The 17,285-nt window shown below is 39.1% G+C and overlaps 1 protein-coding gene across 1 annotated transcript; it reads left to right on the forward strand.

The window, feature by feature from the left end:
- The first annotated feature begins 2,000 nt into the window (after positions 1–2,000).
- Positions 2,001–16,305, forward strand: znfx1 (zinc finger, NFX1-type containing 1). The gene is made up of 19 exons (XM_014008514.1): positions 2,001–2,060; positions 2,161–2,281; positions 2,451–2,944; positions 3,233–3,467; positions 3,586–3,935; positions 4,109–4,288; positions 5,263–5,369; positions 5,900–6,138; positions 6,428–6,619; positions 6,872–7,020; positions 7,148–7,291; positions 7,377–7,491; positions 7,923–8,149; positions 8,799–8,938; positions 10,095–10,227; positions 10,425–10,592; positions 12,851–12,961; positions 13,080–13,175; positions 13,295–16,305. Exons 1-19 carry the CDS (start codon positions 2,001–2,003, stop codon positions 15,737–15,739), a joined length of 5,706 nt encoding a protein of 1,901 aa, XP_013863968.1. The 3' UTR covers positions 15,740–16,305.
- Positions 16,306–17,285: the final 980 nt, after the last annotated feature.

Consider the following 17,285-nt stretch of genomic DNA (forward strand, 5'->3'; position numbering starts at 1 on the left):
ATATATATATATATATATATAGATAGATAGATAGATAGAATGGCAATCAAGACAGTTGAATATATTGATTCACAGCTGTGCAAATATAATAGATGACTTCCTTTGAATACAACTAAAGAAGTCATCGTAGCCTATTTAAAGTTCAAATAGCAAACAATGCAGACAAATAACGGTTTAGAAAATGACAGAATTAAACTGTGTTGTGTATGTTATACAATGTTAGGTGCTGCAATGTAGCCTTGGGTGTCTGCGGGTTTAGTAAAGAAACAAAACATGTTGAGTCATAAAAAAAAGTCCGTAGTATTCGTTTCCTAGAAAAAGAAACCTACAGTCAAATAGAGGGAAGAAGATCCAGCAGGGGGCACACTTCTCATTTGCTGGAATCTCAGTACAGACTCAAACAGAAGACATTTTTTTAAAGTTTCAGAAAAAGTGCACAAATACTTTTATGGGAATTTACACATATAAATATGTAAAAATAATCGTTCCGTGTCAATTCTCAGTGTTGTCAGCAAACTGATGGAGAAAACAGCAACTCAACCAATATCTCACAGATCACAAACTTTTATAAGAGCTCCAGTCAGGTTTCAGACCCTCTCACTCTACAGACACATGCTTAATTTACCTCACTGGTTTTATCAAGTCAGAGCAAGATAAAGGCATCCTCACAGGTATGGTCCTTCTTGACGCACAAAAGGCCTTTGACACAGTGGATCACAGTATTCTGATATGTAAATTGGAAGCCCTGGGGCTCCAGAAACCAACTGTAAACTGGTTCAAGAACTACCTAGATAACAGACAGCAGTATGTAGATATCGGAGGCGTAACATCCACTACAACAAAAGTGATATGCGGAGTCCCACAGGGTTCCATTCTCGGATTGTTGCTATTCCTTATATATGTTAACGACATGTCTGCTGCTGTAAACTGCAAGCTGCTTTTATATGCAGACAGCTCGACTCTCCTAGCAGCTGGTAAGGACACTCGAAAAATTCAACAAAGCCTAACATCAGAGCTTCACTCTATCCATGAATGGCTTACAGACAACAAGCTATCTCTTCATCTCGGAAAGACAGAAACAATCCTCTTTGGATCCATAAGAAGGCTCAATGGTAAAGATCCACTGGATGTTAAATGTGATGGCACCTCCTCTCCAGCAAACCAAGTGGCACTCAGTATTTACTGGCCCTGTTGCACTTTTGTACCCGAAACAGAGAACTTAGATCCTCTAATCAGATGTTTTTAGTGCAGCCAAAGGCAAAACTAAAACGTAGAGGGCAACGGGCTTTTGATGTGGCGGCCCCCAGACTCTGGAACAACTTGCCTCTTGAGATCCGTACTGTAGAGTCTGTTCAGTCTTTTAAATCTGACTTAAAAACTCACTTTTTTACACTGGCTTTTAACTCAAGTTCAGTTTGAGCTACCTCAGGAATTTTTTATTTGTGACTTCACAAAATAAAATACTCCGGTACCTCCTGAATGCCAACCCTCGTACACATATAGGTCACTCTGTTTGATCAGGAGCAACTGCTTCCAGTTAATCTCCGAGCAAAACTACTGAAGCTAAATCACATACATAATATCCTGCATGGTAAAGCTCCCTCCTATCTTAAGGCCCTGGTCACTGTAACTCAAAAGCACCACAACACCCGATCTGGTCCACTGTCTCCAGACAAGCAGGAACATTTGCCTTCGATTTCCTCTTTGAGCATAAAGTAAAATTATCTTCTCTAATCTGAGTCCAGAATTCCTGTAACCTTGCATATCATGTGAATTCTGAGATGAGGGAAAATGCCTGAGCTGATTATGGTCCTTTTTAGACAAGTCCTACCCTGCTATTTTGTTGTCTGTGCTTTCAGCTTATTAGGGCCGAGAAACAGAAATGTGCATATGTTTCTGTTTCTTTTCCTTCATGTTCTTTTTTAAAAAAATCTGCTTTCACTCTCGTTTTTAATTTCTGAATTGCTCTCTGTTTTGCCAACTTTAGTTTCAGCTGCCACATGCAAGACAATGGAAAGGCTGACTTTGAGAACGGGGAGAAGAGGACATCTCAATGGCAAGTATACAGCATACCGTGATCAGAATAGAAGCAGCAAACACCTACAGTTCAGTGAGCTTATTTTCAGTGTTTATTGTATGATTTTTTTATATTTCTTCCAGATACTGATATCGGCCAAAATGAAAATGGCCGTGGAGGAAGAGGAGGAGAAGGTGCACAGGGAAACAGGGCAAGAGAACAAGAGGTCAGAAGAAGGGCACAAAGTCAAGGGAGTAATCAAAGGTTTGCAGCGAGAGGAGGAGGAGGAGGAGGAGGGGGACGAGGTGGAGGGAGAGGAGGAGGAGGAAGAGGTGGAAATAGAGGGGGAGGAGGAGGGGAGAGAGGTGGAGGGAGAGGAGGNGAGGGGGAGGAGGAGGGGAGAGAGGTGGAGGGAGAGGAGGGGGGAGGGGAGGAGGAGGGGGAGGTGCAGACTGGCAGAGATTTGGTAGAAATGGTCAGCCAGGTGGAGCTGAACGAGAAGGCGAGCGAACCGGGACAGGACGAGCAGGTGCAGGGAGAGGAGGACACAGTGGGGACAGGAGACATGGCGGGGGAGAGCGAAGAGATGGTCGTAGACTGGGTTATAAAACACTCGAAGAACTCTCCAAGGAAGAGCCGTCGGTTGTGGCCATCACTCTCTCCTCAAACCCTGGCCTTCAAGCGCTCCTCGGTGAGGCACCAATGAGGCCGGACCTAATCCAGCTCCTCTGCCTGGTGCTGAGCAAAGCCTTCACTTCAAGGACAGACAGAGGCACACTGCAGCACCTGGCCGGCATCATAAAAGATTCAGTGTTCTTCAGCACTGCCCTGCTTCACCACGTGGGAGGCATGGTGTCTGAGTCGAACCCTGTCCGCAGAGCACAATACCCACAGCATCTGGAAAACATCCTAGCTATCCTCTCAGAGGTAATGAATGTTTTAAAGAACGAGCCATTTAAGTTAGATAAATTGTGGCTGTAGGAAAGCTCCCAGCAAGCTGGCTCTTGAGAGGGGTTTTTATTAAAAGATACAGGCTGAAGTTCATTTTGCACAAAGTGGTCTTTAGCAAGTGAGAAACGATTCTGTAAAGCAAAAGTTGTGTTTGCAGTAAGGATCATCTGTGAAAATAGATCCAATTGGATGTGAATTATTATTTTACTATTGCAAGCTTTAACTACCGTATATGACTTGCATGTTAAAATATGCGCTTTTCAGGTGCTCAATGTCTTCCCTGCAAGCTCTGTCAAAGCTGTGAGTATGTTGCTGACACTGCTCCAAGCCTCTGTCAACAGCCTGAGGGCATCAGGTGTGGACATCTATCCTCAAACAGAGGAAAAAATGGAAAACATAAAAGGCCTGATTGACCATCTCCAGCAGAGATCCAGGGAGGGGACCCTGCGCACAGACAGGGACACATATGCACTCCTAGCCACTGGTGGTGACAACCCAGGTAATAAAATAAAATATATATACGTTGGTAGTCTAGGTCAACATCACATTTAGAAGGAAAGCATTTTAAGAGGTCTAAAGATATTTGAGTGTTTTCAAATTGCTTGTTTGTGACCCAGCTGAAGATCAGCAGGATTTCAGGAGCATACCGCTCTACCCAACTCCTGAGGAGTTCCACCAGAACCACAGGCCGTTTCTCAGAGCCAATCTCACATCGCAGCGTTACACAAACACCCACATCTACCTCGATACACACTACCGGTTGCTCAGAGAGGACTTTGTTCGACCGCTCCGGGAGGGAATTCAGCAGCTCCTCCAGAACCAACTGGACATGGGAAGGACCGATAACCCAGCGAAGACAAAGCGCTTTGACGACATCCGAGTGTATTTTGACACACAGCTGGTGGTGCCAAAATGTACACAGACCGGCCTCGCGTACCTTGTCCAGTTTGACGTTCAGCCACTCAAGGTTAGAATTTCAATGATTTTGGGTGTTTATAGATCACTGTCCAATGTTTCATGATATTTGAAATGGTCCAGTTAAACATACACTGTTTATTAATTTAGGTAAAATCAAAAACTAGGAACATATCTGTTTGTTAATCTTTTTTGTTTGTTTGTTTTTTTCTTTTGTTTCTTCAGTTTGTGCGCTGGCAGAACTCCAAAAGGCTGCTCTTTGGTTCTTTGGTCTGCTTGTCATACGATAATTTTGAGAGTTTCCTGTTCGCCACAGTTTCCGATCGAGACCCTAAACTACTGGAGAAAGGGCTGGTCCAGATTAGTTTTACAGAGGAAAGCAGATATAAGCTGGCCAGAATCCAGGTGATTTTTGACAGCAGAATGATGCTGAGTCAAATACTATTACAGAAACATTCAGTGAGTCACCAGGTGGTTAGGCACACCTAGGTTAAGTAATCGGGAATTATCCCAATATCAGTGTTGTATAAAGTACCTGTAAAAGTCTTAAAGTATCTGATATTTTTTTGTACTTAAGAATTAAAAGTAAAAGTATTTATTTAAAATTGGCATTTTCTGTAATGACATTTATTAGGAGGTGACCTCCCCAAAAATGCAGAAATTACTATATCGTATTAAAATAATTAATTTATGTTAACTTTAGGATGCACTAGTTTAGCTGTTTCAGTTTATATACATATATCAAGGCTGCACAAAACTTTTCCCTAAAATGAAAATCTATCTGAGGGCTGCAGCCAAATGCAATAATATAATTCATGAAATACAAATACTTCTTAAGTACAGTCCTTTTATTTTAATGATTTTGTCCTGCTGGAGTGTGACATGATTTGTTTGTGTACAAACTAATACGGTATCAGAATTTTATATATATAGTTCTCATTCAACCACAACTAAATTCACTCTTATCTAGGAGGCACAATTTATATGGATAGTATTTTTGTTTTACAATAACAAGCTAGAATGAAAACAAGCAAAAATGAAATAATAGTAACAACTATCTACTTCTTGCCTTTTTTTAAAAATGTAAGGAGTAGAAAGTACAGATAACTGTGTGAAAATGTAAGAAGTAGAATTAAAAAGTAGTCTGAAAAATAATTACTCAAGTAAAGTACAGATACCCAAAATTTCTACTTAAGTACAGTAACAAAGTATTTGTAGTTAGTTACTTTACAACCCTGCCTAATATAGTATAATCACAGATAAAGATGTTATGGATGAAAGAATAGCTTCAAAATGTTTAACTTTATCTACAAAGTGATGTGTAACATTTAAATAACTGATGTGGAAGCTTTCTGATTTATTTATGTTTTGATCAACAGACAGATCAGGTGTTTCTGATGGTTGAGACCACTGCCTACTTTGAAGCTTATCGATACGTTCTTGAAGGCTTAAAGGAGATAAATGAAAGAAACTTGCCTTTTCAGAGGTAATAAAGTTTCTTTGTGACATAGAGGCTGTTTACTGCATGCATATTCTTATCTGTTTAGGTTTTATTTTACAATATATCTATATTCATCATTCATCTTACACAAAGACAGTTTGTTTCTATGAAATCAATGACACAGGGTTCATTTGTGTTACTTTGTCAGTCTTTATGTTTTATTTTAATGTTTGATGCTAATGTGTGACACTGCTGTTGGGAAAAATACTGCAGCCTACTTATCTCTTTCCATGACAAACATCTCCATGTTATTCTGTTAAAAATTTTTTTAATGTACCCAGCTCCACTCAGGGTGCCCGGAGATCAGTTCTCCAGCTTGTTCTTCAAAATTTGTTTAGTTTAAGCGCCCAATCAAAGCAAGTTTATGTACCTTTTGGAGGAATAAATTCAAAATAAAAATGTAATGGTTATCTAACTGTAAGATATTATTCTTGCATGAGTGATATAAGATCTCAATTTAGAACGATTTTTATTTTTTTGGAGAAGTATATTAAGAAGGATATGCATGCTTTCAGGTACATTGTGGAGTGTTCCACCGATGTGAGATCACCGGCATACCTTAGAAAAACGGACGTCTATGACCTGTCGTCTGTTGCTGACCCCGAATACAAAAGCAGCATGAAGCCCTTTCACAGCCTGGTGCCAGAGGCCTGGCCCAAAATGGAGGAGCTGTTCCTGGATGAGTCTCAGATGAGAGCCTTTCAGCTAGCGCTCACCAAGGAGCTGGCAATTATACAGGGTCCTCCTGGGACTGGTATGAACCTAACAAGCATTACCCACATCAATGAATAATACCTTTAAGTGTAAAAAAAATAGCTAGAATCTGTACAAACATAGATGCCCATATAAACCCCGCAAAAAGAAAGTTTTCCACCTCATCAGAACTATGCCATTATTTTTGAAAATTTGGTGATTATGATGACACAATTGCGCAAGATAACTGGATGTTATGAACTTGTGGAATTACAAAAAAACAATAATAATAATAATCTAAAATGTATGTAAATACAATGTTTATATGGTTTTCTTTTATTTGCCCTCAGGAAAAACTTATGTTGGTCTAAAGATTGCTCAGGCTCTGCTGACCAATAAAAAGCTTTGGAATGAGCCACTTAATGTGCGCTATATGGATGATGATCATGATGATCTGGAATTGGATTTGAATGATCAGGGTGGTGAAGCTCCAATGCTAGTTGTGTGTTACACCAACCACGCCCTGGATCAGTTTCTTGAAGGTAAGCCATGAAAACGACATCAGATCTATTTTTTTTATATGGTTAAAAACATCAGTGCCAGTCTTAAGTCAAGAAAACAAGTGTGTTCATTCCAAATGTGGATGATATTTGTGATCACTGGGTGGCTATAAAACTACTAATAGGTTATTTTTCCTTGTGGTCTGAGCCCCACAAATGACAATGTATCTCAAAAGATTACTGCATATTTTGCATATCGTGCAGCCATTTGGTTTGATTGTGAGTTTTATGTAGGTATTCACAAGTTTCTGAAGAATGGCATCGTGAGAGTGGGAGGTCGCAGCAACAGTGAGGTCCTGAAACAATTCAATCTTCGAGAACTGACCCACTCACATTACTTCAGACAAACACTGCCGTCTCACCTTCGAACTGCGTATGGTCAGGTGAGCTCGTCTTTAAGCGACACTTATCTCACTTATATCAGCATAACCAGTTTCACTATGCTCTGTTTTTAATTTTTGCAGATTATTCCATGTATTCTTGTCTAATTTTCCTCTTCTTGTTTTAAAGATTTACAGGGAGCTATGTGAGGAGGAAAGGGAAATCGAAAACCAGAGTTTGAAGCTGGAGTGCTCTCTGAAAGGTGTGATGCGCGAAAACTTTCTACAGAGGTTTATTTCAGAAATACACTGGGAAAGTCTAACATCAACCCCTGTGAGTAATGTAAAAAAATAATAAACAAGTTTTATGCACAACTTAAGACCACAGTGCTAGCTTATACATTTGTTTTGGCTTGTAGAATGTTGATGAGTTTGGGTTCTGGAAAAAGAAGACCAGTTTGATGATGGAGTGGCTGGGTTTGGGATTGACCGACTTCCAGCAGAGGGAGACAGAGAATGCAAATTTAAATGAAGGTAGGCGTTTTTAGTGTTCATGAAGCTCCTGTGAAACAATGAAAATTGTTTAATAATTGGTTTTATGATCTGCTAAATTAAACGCTTACAGGTTTCAGAACATTAAGGAGATAATAAAAAACTAAACTTTTAATAGCTTTAGCAAGATTATGGTCTGTTACAGCAAAAAAACCAGGAACAAGGACAAGTAGACCTTTCCTGTTTTGAAAGATTGTAAACCATGAGATGTACAGTTCATAAGTATGTGCACTGTACTTACACTTTAAATAAGGACAACATTGTCTGAAATCTTTTCGTCCCTTTGACCGTTCCTTTTCTTATGTTTTATCCCTCACTCAACAGTGTAGGTTGTCAGTATAATAAAGCTTTTATGTGTATACAGTGAGACCATTTTTATGGTGGTTCTTACCTCAATGTGTTTCCTACGGTAGAGCAAGTAATGGAGGTGGACGAAGACCTCATTGAAATTGCAGAGGAAGCAGAACTGATTCAGGCAGAGCGGATGATTGAAGACGAATGGACAATTGGTCCCAGAGGTGGCAAAAACGACAAAAAGAAAGGAAACAAGGAGTCTGTCAGAGAAGTGGAAGATCTGTTGCTGGCCATGAACCTGGACAATGTTGACGTGCAGGCTGAGAACAGTCAAGACGGATGGGAGGTAACAATAAGATGTTGACTTGTGAAAAGTTACATTACCGTAACATTTTAGTAATAATTATAATGCTATTCATATCTGCTTTGTGGCACTGTTTGTTTTTGTCTTGTTGATGCACTTTTTTAATTGGCATGTTACTGCTACCAAATGTCACCCAGTGGTAATGCTTAAAGCAATTAAGAAAAATGTAAACCCCGTCACTTGCTTTGCACACACACACATTCTCTTGTGGGCCCACATACTGCCAGCAGTTACCAACCACTCCAGGGGCCATTTTGACAGCGCAGTCTAGTACTAATAATGTTTTGAGCACTAAATGCAATCAGTAAACTTAAATTAAATTTTTTTATGAGTTAAACACAGGAGTTAACTGTGTTTTCTAATTGAAAAGCACGGTTGGAGCATGATGCACTTCACCACCATTGTTGGTCCAAATACTTCAAATAAGTTTCTGTCAGTAAATGAGCTATCTCTGTGTACTTCCGTCACTTTAAACTGTACTCTTTGCCCATAGTGTGTGATATGGACTGCACATCAATATCATTATTTTTAAATTGGAGAATAACAAACCAGCCAATACAACAAGCTAAGCTTTTACTTGATGGAACTGAAGCCCTGAAGACTAAAGTTTGTCTTGTTCCTACCAACACAGATTCAGCGGGACCAGAGGAAAAAGATAAAGAACAAAATTAGGAGAGAATTGGGGAAGAGCACTGCTATGACTGAAGATGAAGAGTATAACATTTTCGATGTGTGGACTCTTCCTCTGGAGGACAGATGGAGACTCTACCGGTAAGTTTGGTTGTGTAATTTCTTTTCTTTGCTCATGATTTACCACCTTTTTTCAATTGTTCACTTCTATAACTTGTCCTAGAAGTTTTCACAAAGTTCTAGCCATCCTTCATTTGACAGTCTTACATTATTCTGCTTTCTTATATTTTTATTCCCTAACCAACCTCGGCCTGGTAGCTGTAGTGTATTCCCAGTGTGTATAATTAAGTCAGCTAGTCAGCAAAATGTATCCCAGAGGATCTTATCACTACAGAGCCAAGATGTAGCTCCAAACTTCTGTTACTGTGAAAACAAGACTGTGGGGTCAAAAATGATTATTAAAACTAACAAGTTTCTCAATTTTCTTCAAAGACATGCACTCTGACGTTTTTGTAATAGTTTAATTACTGTGCAGTATAACCTCATCTGTAGTGCATGCCTTTTTTACAGTGTTTCTTTTTTCATCCTCATGTTGTTACATGTTCATATTTTTGTTCTCAGCAGTCTAGCAAAAGCAGATATTAGTACGTATATACAGTACATGTTAAACATTAGTATATGTATTAGTCAAGTTGTGAATCTAGCTAATAAAATTAAAAAAGGGGGAAATCTCTCAAGGGGTTTTAACACAATATCAGGCATTTTCACAACCAAATCTATGGTGGGATAATGAATAAAATATTTCTGACTTGGATTAACATGCTGTTAAATGTTCAAACAACTAAATTAAAATTTAAAATTGGGTGAATTTTTTAATCGTTTTTTTTAAAGGAGCCACTCTGACCTAAGTCTAGTTTCAATTTATCCTGTGGACCTTAAATTTTCATATTTTCTAAGATCCACTTGGTTAGTTTGCAAGCATTTGCCGCCCACTAATTAAAATGAAAGATAGGTAGACATAATCCAATATTAGCTTTTGTTCACTCTTAGTTTGATTTGAGTCTCATTGTTATAGCTTTGTGTTTTTTAAAATATCTGGAGTGTTCTAGGCCACATTTTTATTTATTTATTTATTTATTTATTTATTTATTTATTTATTTATTTAGGATCAGTTTGAGTGTATTGGAGAATGTACTGTAATGTGGGTGAAGAGATATTTCTAATATCATCTTTCATTTTATTCTGCAGTTTTTATTCTGCATCACAGTGTTTTTCTTTAATTTCCTTTTGTCTGCAGGTTGTGGGTGACACGCTACAGGATAGAGCTTCGTACAAAAGCCCTGGATTCAGAACGGGCCTATCAAAATGCAGTGGACAGACTGGCTGATGTTAAAAGGAAAGAAAACCTTCATGTTCTCAAGAAAGCTACGGTACTAAAAAAAAATGTGCCGTTTAATTAGCTGTAATAATGTTTTAGAAAAAAAAATAATTTTGTGAAGATGTACATTATAGCAAGGAAATCCAATATGTCTTTTTTGCCATATGCACTCTCTTTTGATTTGTTTTGTGATCCTTAAATATAGTATGTTGCTGAGTGTATAGAAATAATAAAACATATTTTGTCCAGGTCATTGGCATGACAACAACAGGAGCGGCCAAATTCCGCAGAGCTCTACAAGAACTACGTCCACGTGTGGTGATTGTAGAAGAGGCTGCAGAGGTTCTTGAAGCCCACATTATCACCACGCTGAGTGAAGCCTGCCAACACCTCATCCTCATTGGAGACCACCAACAAGTGAGCACTCATCTGTATAAATTGGGAAATTTCTTGAACCCTAAGCAGTTTATACCTGAGTCACAAATCAATATAACCTGATGGAATTTCTCCCACGTGAAATTTACACGAATGGCATGTTTTAAGCTCCCTCATCCCCATATTGTTTTCTGTATTCCCCTTAGAAAATAGCAAAAAAACAAAACAAAAAAAGTAACATAACTGTTAAAAACGAAAGGGGGAAAAAAAGGCAAACTAGTCATTACAAGACACAGGAGATTAGCGAGGAGTGATATTCTGGACATCAGTAAACTATTATACAACAACTTGTCAGGGCCTGCCAGGCACATATGGGCAGGCAGCCTGTCTAGCAATCTGTGGCATGTGATCACAACTACACACAGTTCTATCACGTCTAAATATTCTGTCCTGCTTTCGTCTTGCTGTGTAACTTCTGCCTGCTGTAAACTAATATTTGCATATTTTACCCTGATTATTCATGGATTTGTTCATGTACGAATATTGGCCAACCCTAATTCCTAACATTCTGTTAGAATTTAGTAAGGAAGAAAATAGATGTTTGAAAAACAAACAAAAAGAAAACTGCTTCAAACCAGGTTTGACAGCAAGTGTTTTTGATATATACTTTTTGTCCTTCGCGTTTGTTGAATATTTACAGGTTTGTTTAATAATTGCAGCTTCTGTTGGTTACAAGAAACTAATTTGTGAACAAATTACTGAATTTTAAAATAGGTCAGAATTATTAGTATAAAGTTAGAAAGAGTTGGTAGGTTCAAACAAAATAAAATAAAAAATAAGTATTTTGGATGCCTTTTTGTCAAAGGTTTAAAGCATTATTTACTTCAACTCAGTAAGGAAGTACTCTGAGCCCTGCTTTTTGTGAGAAACAAACTGGAATCCATCCATGTAATAAAAGTGGATGGATCACACTTTCCAAGTAAAATAAGCTTTGGCATTCTTGTGCTATTCATTAATCGCAGGTTTGGTGTTGAATTGAGGAGAACACAATGCCTCACATTTTTTACGAAAATTTTGTCTTGCCTCCTCCGCACCCCTCCCACATACAATATTTGCTCAGTCACACTCTGTCTTCAAGCAAAATTGGTTTGGCTGGGTTTAACAGATGAATAAATAACAAATAAGTACAGTACTTTATATGTTTTATACACACATACTCCAGGTCAAAACTTTTAGAACACCCTTTTCCCAGTCTTATAATTTGGTATTCAAGCAGCTCATGTCAAGGTGTCTGAGAATATAGTTTCTTTCACCATCACAATGCACTCAAACTGGTGGAAACTATGACAGGAAGAGGTGTGGCAGACCCAACCCCGGATCCAGTAAGACAACCCCAGATTATCATACTTCTTCCCCCGTGTTTAACAGTTGTCACTCTGTCACTGAGCCACTGGTGGTGTTTCATAGTCAATGCAATCTTCTTTTTATCATTCTGAGGTCTTACAGATGTTTTTCTTGCTGCGACTCATCCTGTCACCCTGCAGCTCCAAGTCTTCTCTTCACACAGTTAAAACAAACTTGTCTTCTACAACCATTATTAAGCTGTGCTTGAAGCTGAGGGCATGTGAGCTGCCTATCACACATGCTGTGGACTCTCAGAAACTTGTTATCTGATGCTGTTGTGGATGTCAGATTTCCACACCTCTTCCCGTCAGAGTTTGTGATGATGAAGAAAACTGGTCTCACAGACACCTTGACTTTCAGTGTTGGGTAACCTTACATTCTTTTTAAACATCTGGCAGTTCAGCACTTCTTTTTGTACTATTTCAAGCTGCTCATTGGACTTGAGCTGCTTGAATTTGAAATTAAGAAAACAGGAAAAATTAGATTTTTCTAAAACCTTTTTTGGTGTGTACACACACACACACACATGTTTGTTTCTCGACCCCGTGGGGACCTTTCATTGACTTCCATTCATGTTTTTTAGACTTTATATCATAACCCTGACCATCTACTCTAAAATTAACCTCACAGAAACTTACCTGACCCTAAAACTAACCTAAACCTTGGTCCTAAACCTAACCCCACACCTGTAACWTGCATTTGGACCCGTGGGGACCTGACATTGGTCCCCACGATTCACTTCGGTCCCCACCTGGCTGCCTTTTTTTTGTAAAAAAAAATACCCCATGTTGTAGGAAAAACCCGTCCACACACACACACACACACACACACACACACACACACACAAAATAGTGTGAGAGCAAATCAGAATGTGTGATTTCTCTTTTATTCTTTAGCTGAAGCCAAGCGCTACCGTATTTGATCTTGCTAAGAACTTCCACTTGGAATTGTCCATGTTTGAGAGGCTGGTGAACATGGGACTGCCTTATGTGAGACTTAACTACCAGGTTTGTTTTATTTAATTTATTAATCAGCTTCATTGTATAGCTAATGACAAAATGTGCAGAAATTAATGTTAGGATATTGAGTTTGCATGTTCATCTGTATTTTGTATTTTTGCTTTAGCATCGTATGAGGCCTGAAATTGCCCGTCTTTTGACCCCACACATCTACTCTGAGCTGGAGAACCATCCCTCTGTGTTGGAGTATGAAAACATAAAGGTACTCTTGAGTTTTATTTCTTTTAAGCTATAGCAATGTTTTATGAATATTGAGTTAAACAAAAGCACAATAAAACCATAACATCCAACATTTTTTTGTGTGTATGTTTAACCCTACAGGGTCTTAACACAAATGTATTCTTTGTGGAACACAACCACCTAGAAGAAGAGATAAAGGATGGAAAGAGCCACCAGAACACTCACGAGGCAAAGTTTGTTGTAGCACTTTGTCAGTATCTGCTCCACCAAGAATATAAACCAGAACAAATTACTATACTCACAACATACACTGGCCAGCTCCTCTGTCTACGCAAGCTAATGCCTGCCAAAGAGTTTGCAGGGGTCAAAGTACACGTGGTGGACAAATATCAGGGAGAAGAGAATGACATTGTTTTGTTGTCTCTTGTACGTAGTAACTCACACGGTAAAGTTGGCTTTTTGAGCATCCCTAATCGTGTCTGTGTAGCTTTGTCACGTGCCAGGAAAGGCCTGTACTGTATCGGCAATGGTACAATCCTGAGTGGAGTTAAACTGTGGAGCAACATTTTCCACACCTTGAGAGAGGAAAACCAGATTGGGGAAGCTCTGACCCTGTGCTGTCAGAATCACCCAACTCGACAGGTTGAGGTTAAATGTGCTAAGGATTTCGAGCAGGCACCTGAGGGTGGCTGCATCCAGCCTTGCCAGTTTCGTCTGGATTGTGGTCATGTTTGCCCAAGAGTTTGTCACCCCTATGACCCAGAACACAAAGAGTTTAAGTGTAGCAAGAAGTGTGAGAAGACTTTATGTGATCAGGGACACAGGTGCAACCGACTGTGCCATCAAGAATGTCCAAAGAAATGTGAAGTGAAGATCGAGAAAATCATACCTCACTGTCAACACAAACAAATGGTTCCTTGCCACCAAAACCCAGAAACTTTTACATGCCAGGAGCCTTGCCAGAAGACACTCCAATGTGGACATCCATGTGAGTCATTCTGTGGAACCTCATGCACCAAAGAGTGCAATGTGAAGGTCAACCTAAAACTTAAGTGCGGACACAAACAGAAAGGCGCTTGCCATTACAAAACAAAGACAGAGCAACCTGAATGCAAAACCAAATGTACGCACCAGTTAAAATGTGGCCATACCTGTCCTGGTACATGTGGAAAGTGTTACCAGGGACGCTTTCACAGCCCCTGCTCCCACCGATGTGAGCGTCTTCTAATTTGCTCTCACAAGTGTATGGAACCTTGTACTCGTGATTGTCCACCGTGTCAGAGGCCTTGTGAAAACTGCTGCATCCACAGTAAATGTATGAAGCCATGTGGGCAACCATGTGCCCCTTGTATTGAGCCATGTGCCTGGCAGTGCCCTCATCAGAGTTGCAGTAAGCTTTGCCATGAGCCATGTGATCGTCCCCCATGCACTGAACCTTGCAAAAAGACCCTGGAGTGTGGCCACCCATGCATTGGTCTTTGTGGAGACAAATGCCCAAGCAAATGTCGTGTTTGCAACCCTGATGAGGTGACAGAGATTTTCTTTGGCACTGAAGATGAACCTGATGCTCACTTTATTCAACTAGATGACTGTAGACACATCATTGAATTCACAGCCATGGATCACTACATGAGCTTGGATGACGGCAGCCAGGGAGAGCAGGTGGCAATAAAACTAAAGGAATGTCCAAGGTGTAAAACTCCAATACGCAAGAATCTACGATATGGATCACACATTAACCGCAGTCTGGCTGAGATAGAGATGGTAAAGAAGAAGATAAACGAAGGACAACCCGATATTGAAGAACTGAGGAGTGCCCTTCAAAATCAGTGGTCAACAAATCTTCCCCTTTGTTTAAACCATGTGGAAAAGGAGTACATGGAAATCCAAGAAAAACTAGAGAAAAAATACATCACAGTCAATGACCTCTGGATCCTGGAAAACAAGATCGATTTCCTGACAAGAGTATCAAAACTTCTAAAATCTCAAGAGGAAAACATGTTATTCAGTGATGGCTACAGGTTTCGGCAGAAAGTCACCATGTTCATTGGTTGGCTCAATAGCAAAAACCAAAAATTCACAGACCAACAAGTCTTTGATTTGCATAGAGAGTTGCAAAGACTCAGCCTTCTGGCTGAACTTAATGTTCGTTGCAACAAGGCAGACAAGATGAAACAAACTGACAAAATGCAAATTGAAGTGCAAGAAATCAGACATGCTTTGGAGACACCTGGTCAGTTCACAGAGCAAGATCAACTGAATGTGAAAGATGCTATGAAGAAACTGAATGAAAAGTTTCCACTCACAGGTTTGGGGATTAGTGACGAGGAGAGAAAGATGATTGTCTCAGCAATGAAAATGCCTCCAGGACACTGGCACAAATGTCCTAATGGTCATGTCTATCTTATTACCGACTGTGGAGGGGCTATGGAAAGGCGAAAGTGCCCAGATTGCAATGCTTCCATTGGCGGACAAAACCACATGCTGGACAGTGGCAACCAGGTTGCCACAGAAATGGATGGGGCACGGCATCCTGCTTGGTCTGAAGCAAATAATCTTTTAAACTTTGATCCCCTTCACCTCTAAAAACATCTTGGCGAAGCCGTTTATTGCTGTGGCTCTTGAATGCAAAAACCAGTGAGCAGATCGTTATACTGTAAATACATTTCACAAACATTTTAATTCATGTTCAACTTATATCCTCTTCAAGTATTCTGTGAGAAACATTGTTCAACGTTATGTTTAAAATGTGTGTGCCCACATTTTTCAGATGAAATCTACTTTTGAAATTGTATGTTGGATTTACTGACTCTTTTCATTTACCTGTTGTGAATTAAATTTACAGTCATACATCAGATAAATTGAACATTTATACCATTTTATGTTCCTAAAGCATTAGTTCTGAATTTAAAAAAGTGTTTTTTGTTGTTTTTTTTATTTTTTGTTTGTTTTACTGGGATACATTTATGATGATAAACATGAAATGAATGGTAGATTGCAGTATTTGAGTTACTGATTTGTTCAGGAATGTTGTCAATAACAAATGTCTTGTGCCCCAACAATAGGTGGCAGTAAAGCACTGTAATTAAACACTGTGTTTATACATTAATCAGCCTTGTTTGTGCATTTGAAATAATAAAGTGTTAAAAGCAGTTTCTTATATTTATTCCTCAAACATATCCTAACATATGTCAGAAAAGCAATGTTTTCATAGCAATTTAGAAACTGTAATTTAGTATGCATACAAAAGAAATACTTTTAATTCTCTTGTGTTCTCTATAAGCATCACCTTAAACTAAAACCAACATGAGTTAAAGCATTTGAGTCTGTAATAGAGCATCATTGGCAATGAAACCCAAGAAACAAGCCTGGAATAGCTTCCATTTCTCTTCACTATACAAGAGAACCAGTCGCCGAGTTTCATTTTGGTGTGTTGTAACAGCTTGCATCACTTTATTATATGATGAATGTGTCCCTGTCGCAAACCAAGCTCCAATGCAAACTTTGCAGTCGGGAAAGGAAGGGGCAACAAAAATGTTCTGTCAGGGAAGTGTTAAATTTAGCAAACTTTTAAAGCTGGCCACTCTTTCAGTATTTATAGTACTCAAGCACCAAGTGTAGGGAGAGCTGATGAAAGGCGACGCTGGAGAAAAAAAGGGTAATATCCTACCAGGTGGACTGACTCATCTATCATGTCAAGTGGCCTTAAAATATGCTGCTGTCAGAGATTCCACTCGTGTGCTTTTGCAATAAAACTAGTTGCCCCAAACCCAATGTATAATGTATGGTTTGATACTGTCCATCTTTTGTGAAGTGAAAAAACCTGCAAACAATGTTTAGTTAAAATAGAAAAGATAATATTTACACCCTTCACAATGTTTAAAAAAAACTTCCAGGTTCCTTCTGATACAAATGCTTTCATGAAAATGTAGTTTCAGGAATAAAACTTTGCATTTACAATGTTTAGTATGTGAATGAAAAGACTGTAAGAAGCATGCCAAGCTGCACAGAAAACATGTCTGGAAGAGAAATAACCTAATTTAGATAATCTACCATAAAAAATAAGTTGTGGTTGCTGTGTATTTTTAGATTGTGGATGGTAACCTGATTCAAAATGGTTTTATCTATTTTT

The sequence above is a fragment of the Austrofundulus limnaeus genome, unplaced genomic scaffold (assembly GCF_001266775.1).
Source record: "Austrofundulus limnaeus strain Quisiro unplaced genomic scaffold, Austrofundulus_limnaeus-1.0 Scaffold51, whole genome shotgun sequence".
Taxonomy (NCBI): Eukaryota; Metazoa; Chordata; class Actinopteri; order Cyprinodontiformes; family Rivulidae; genus Austrofundulus; species Austrofundulus limnaeus.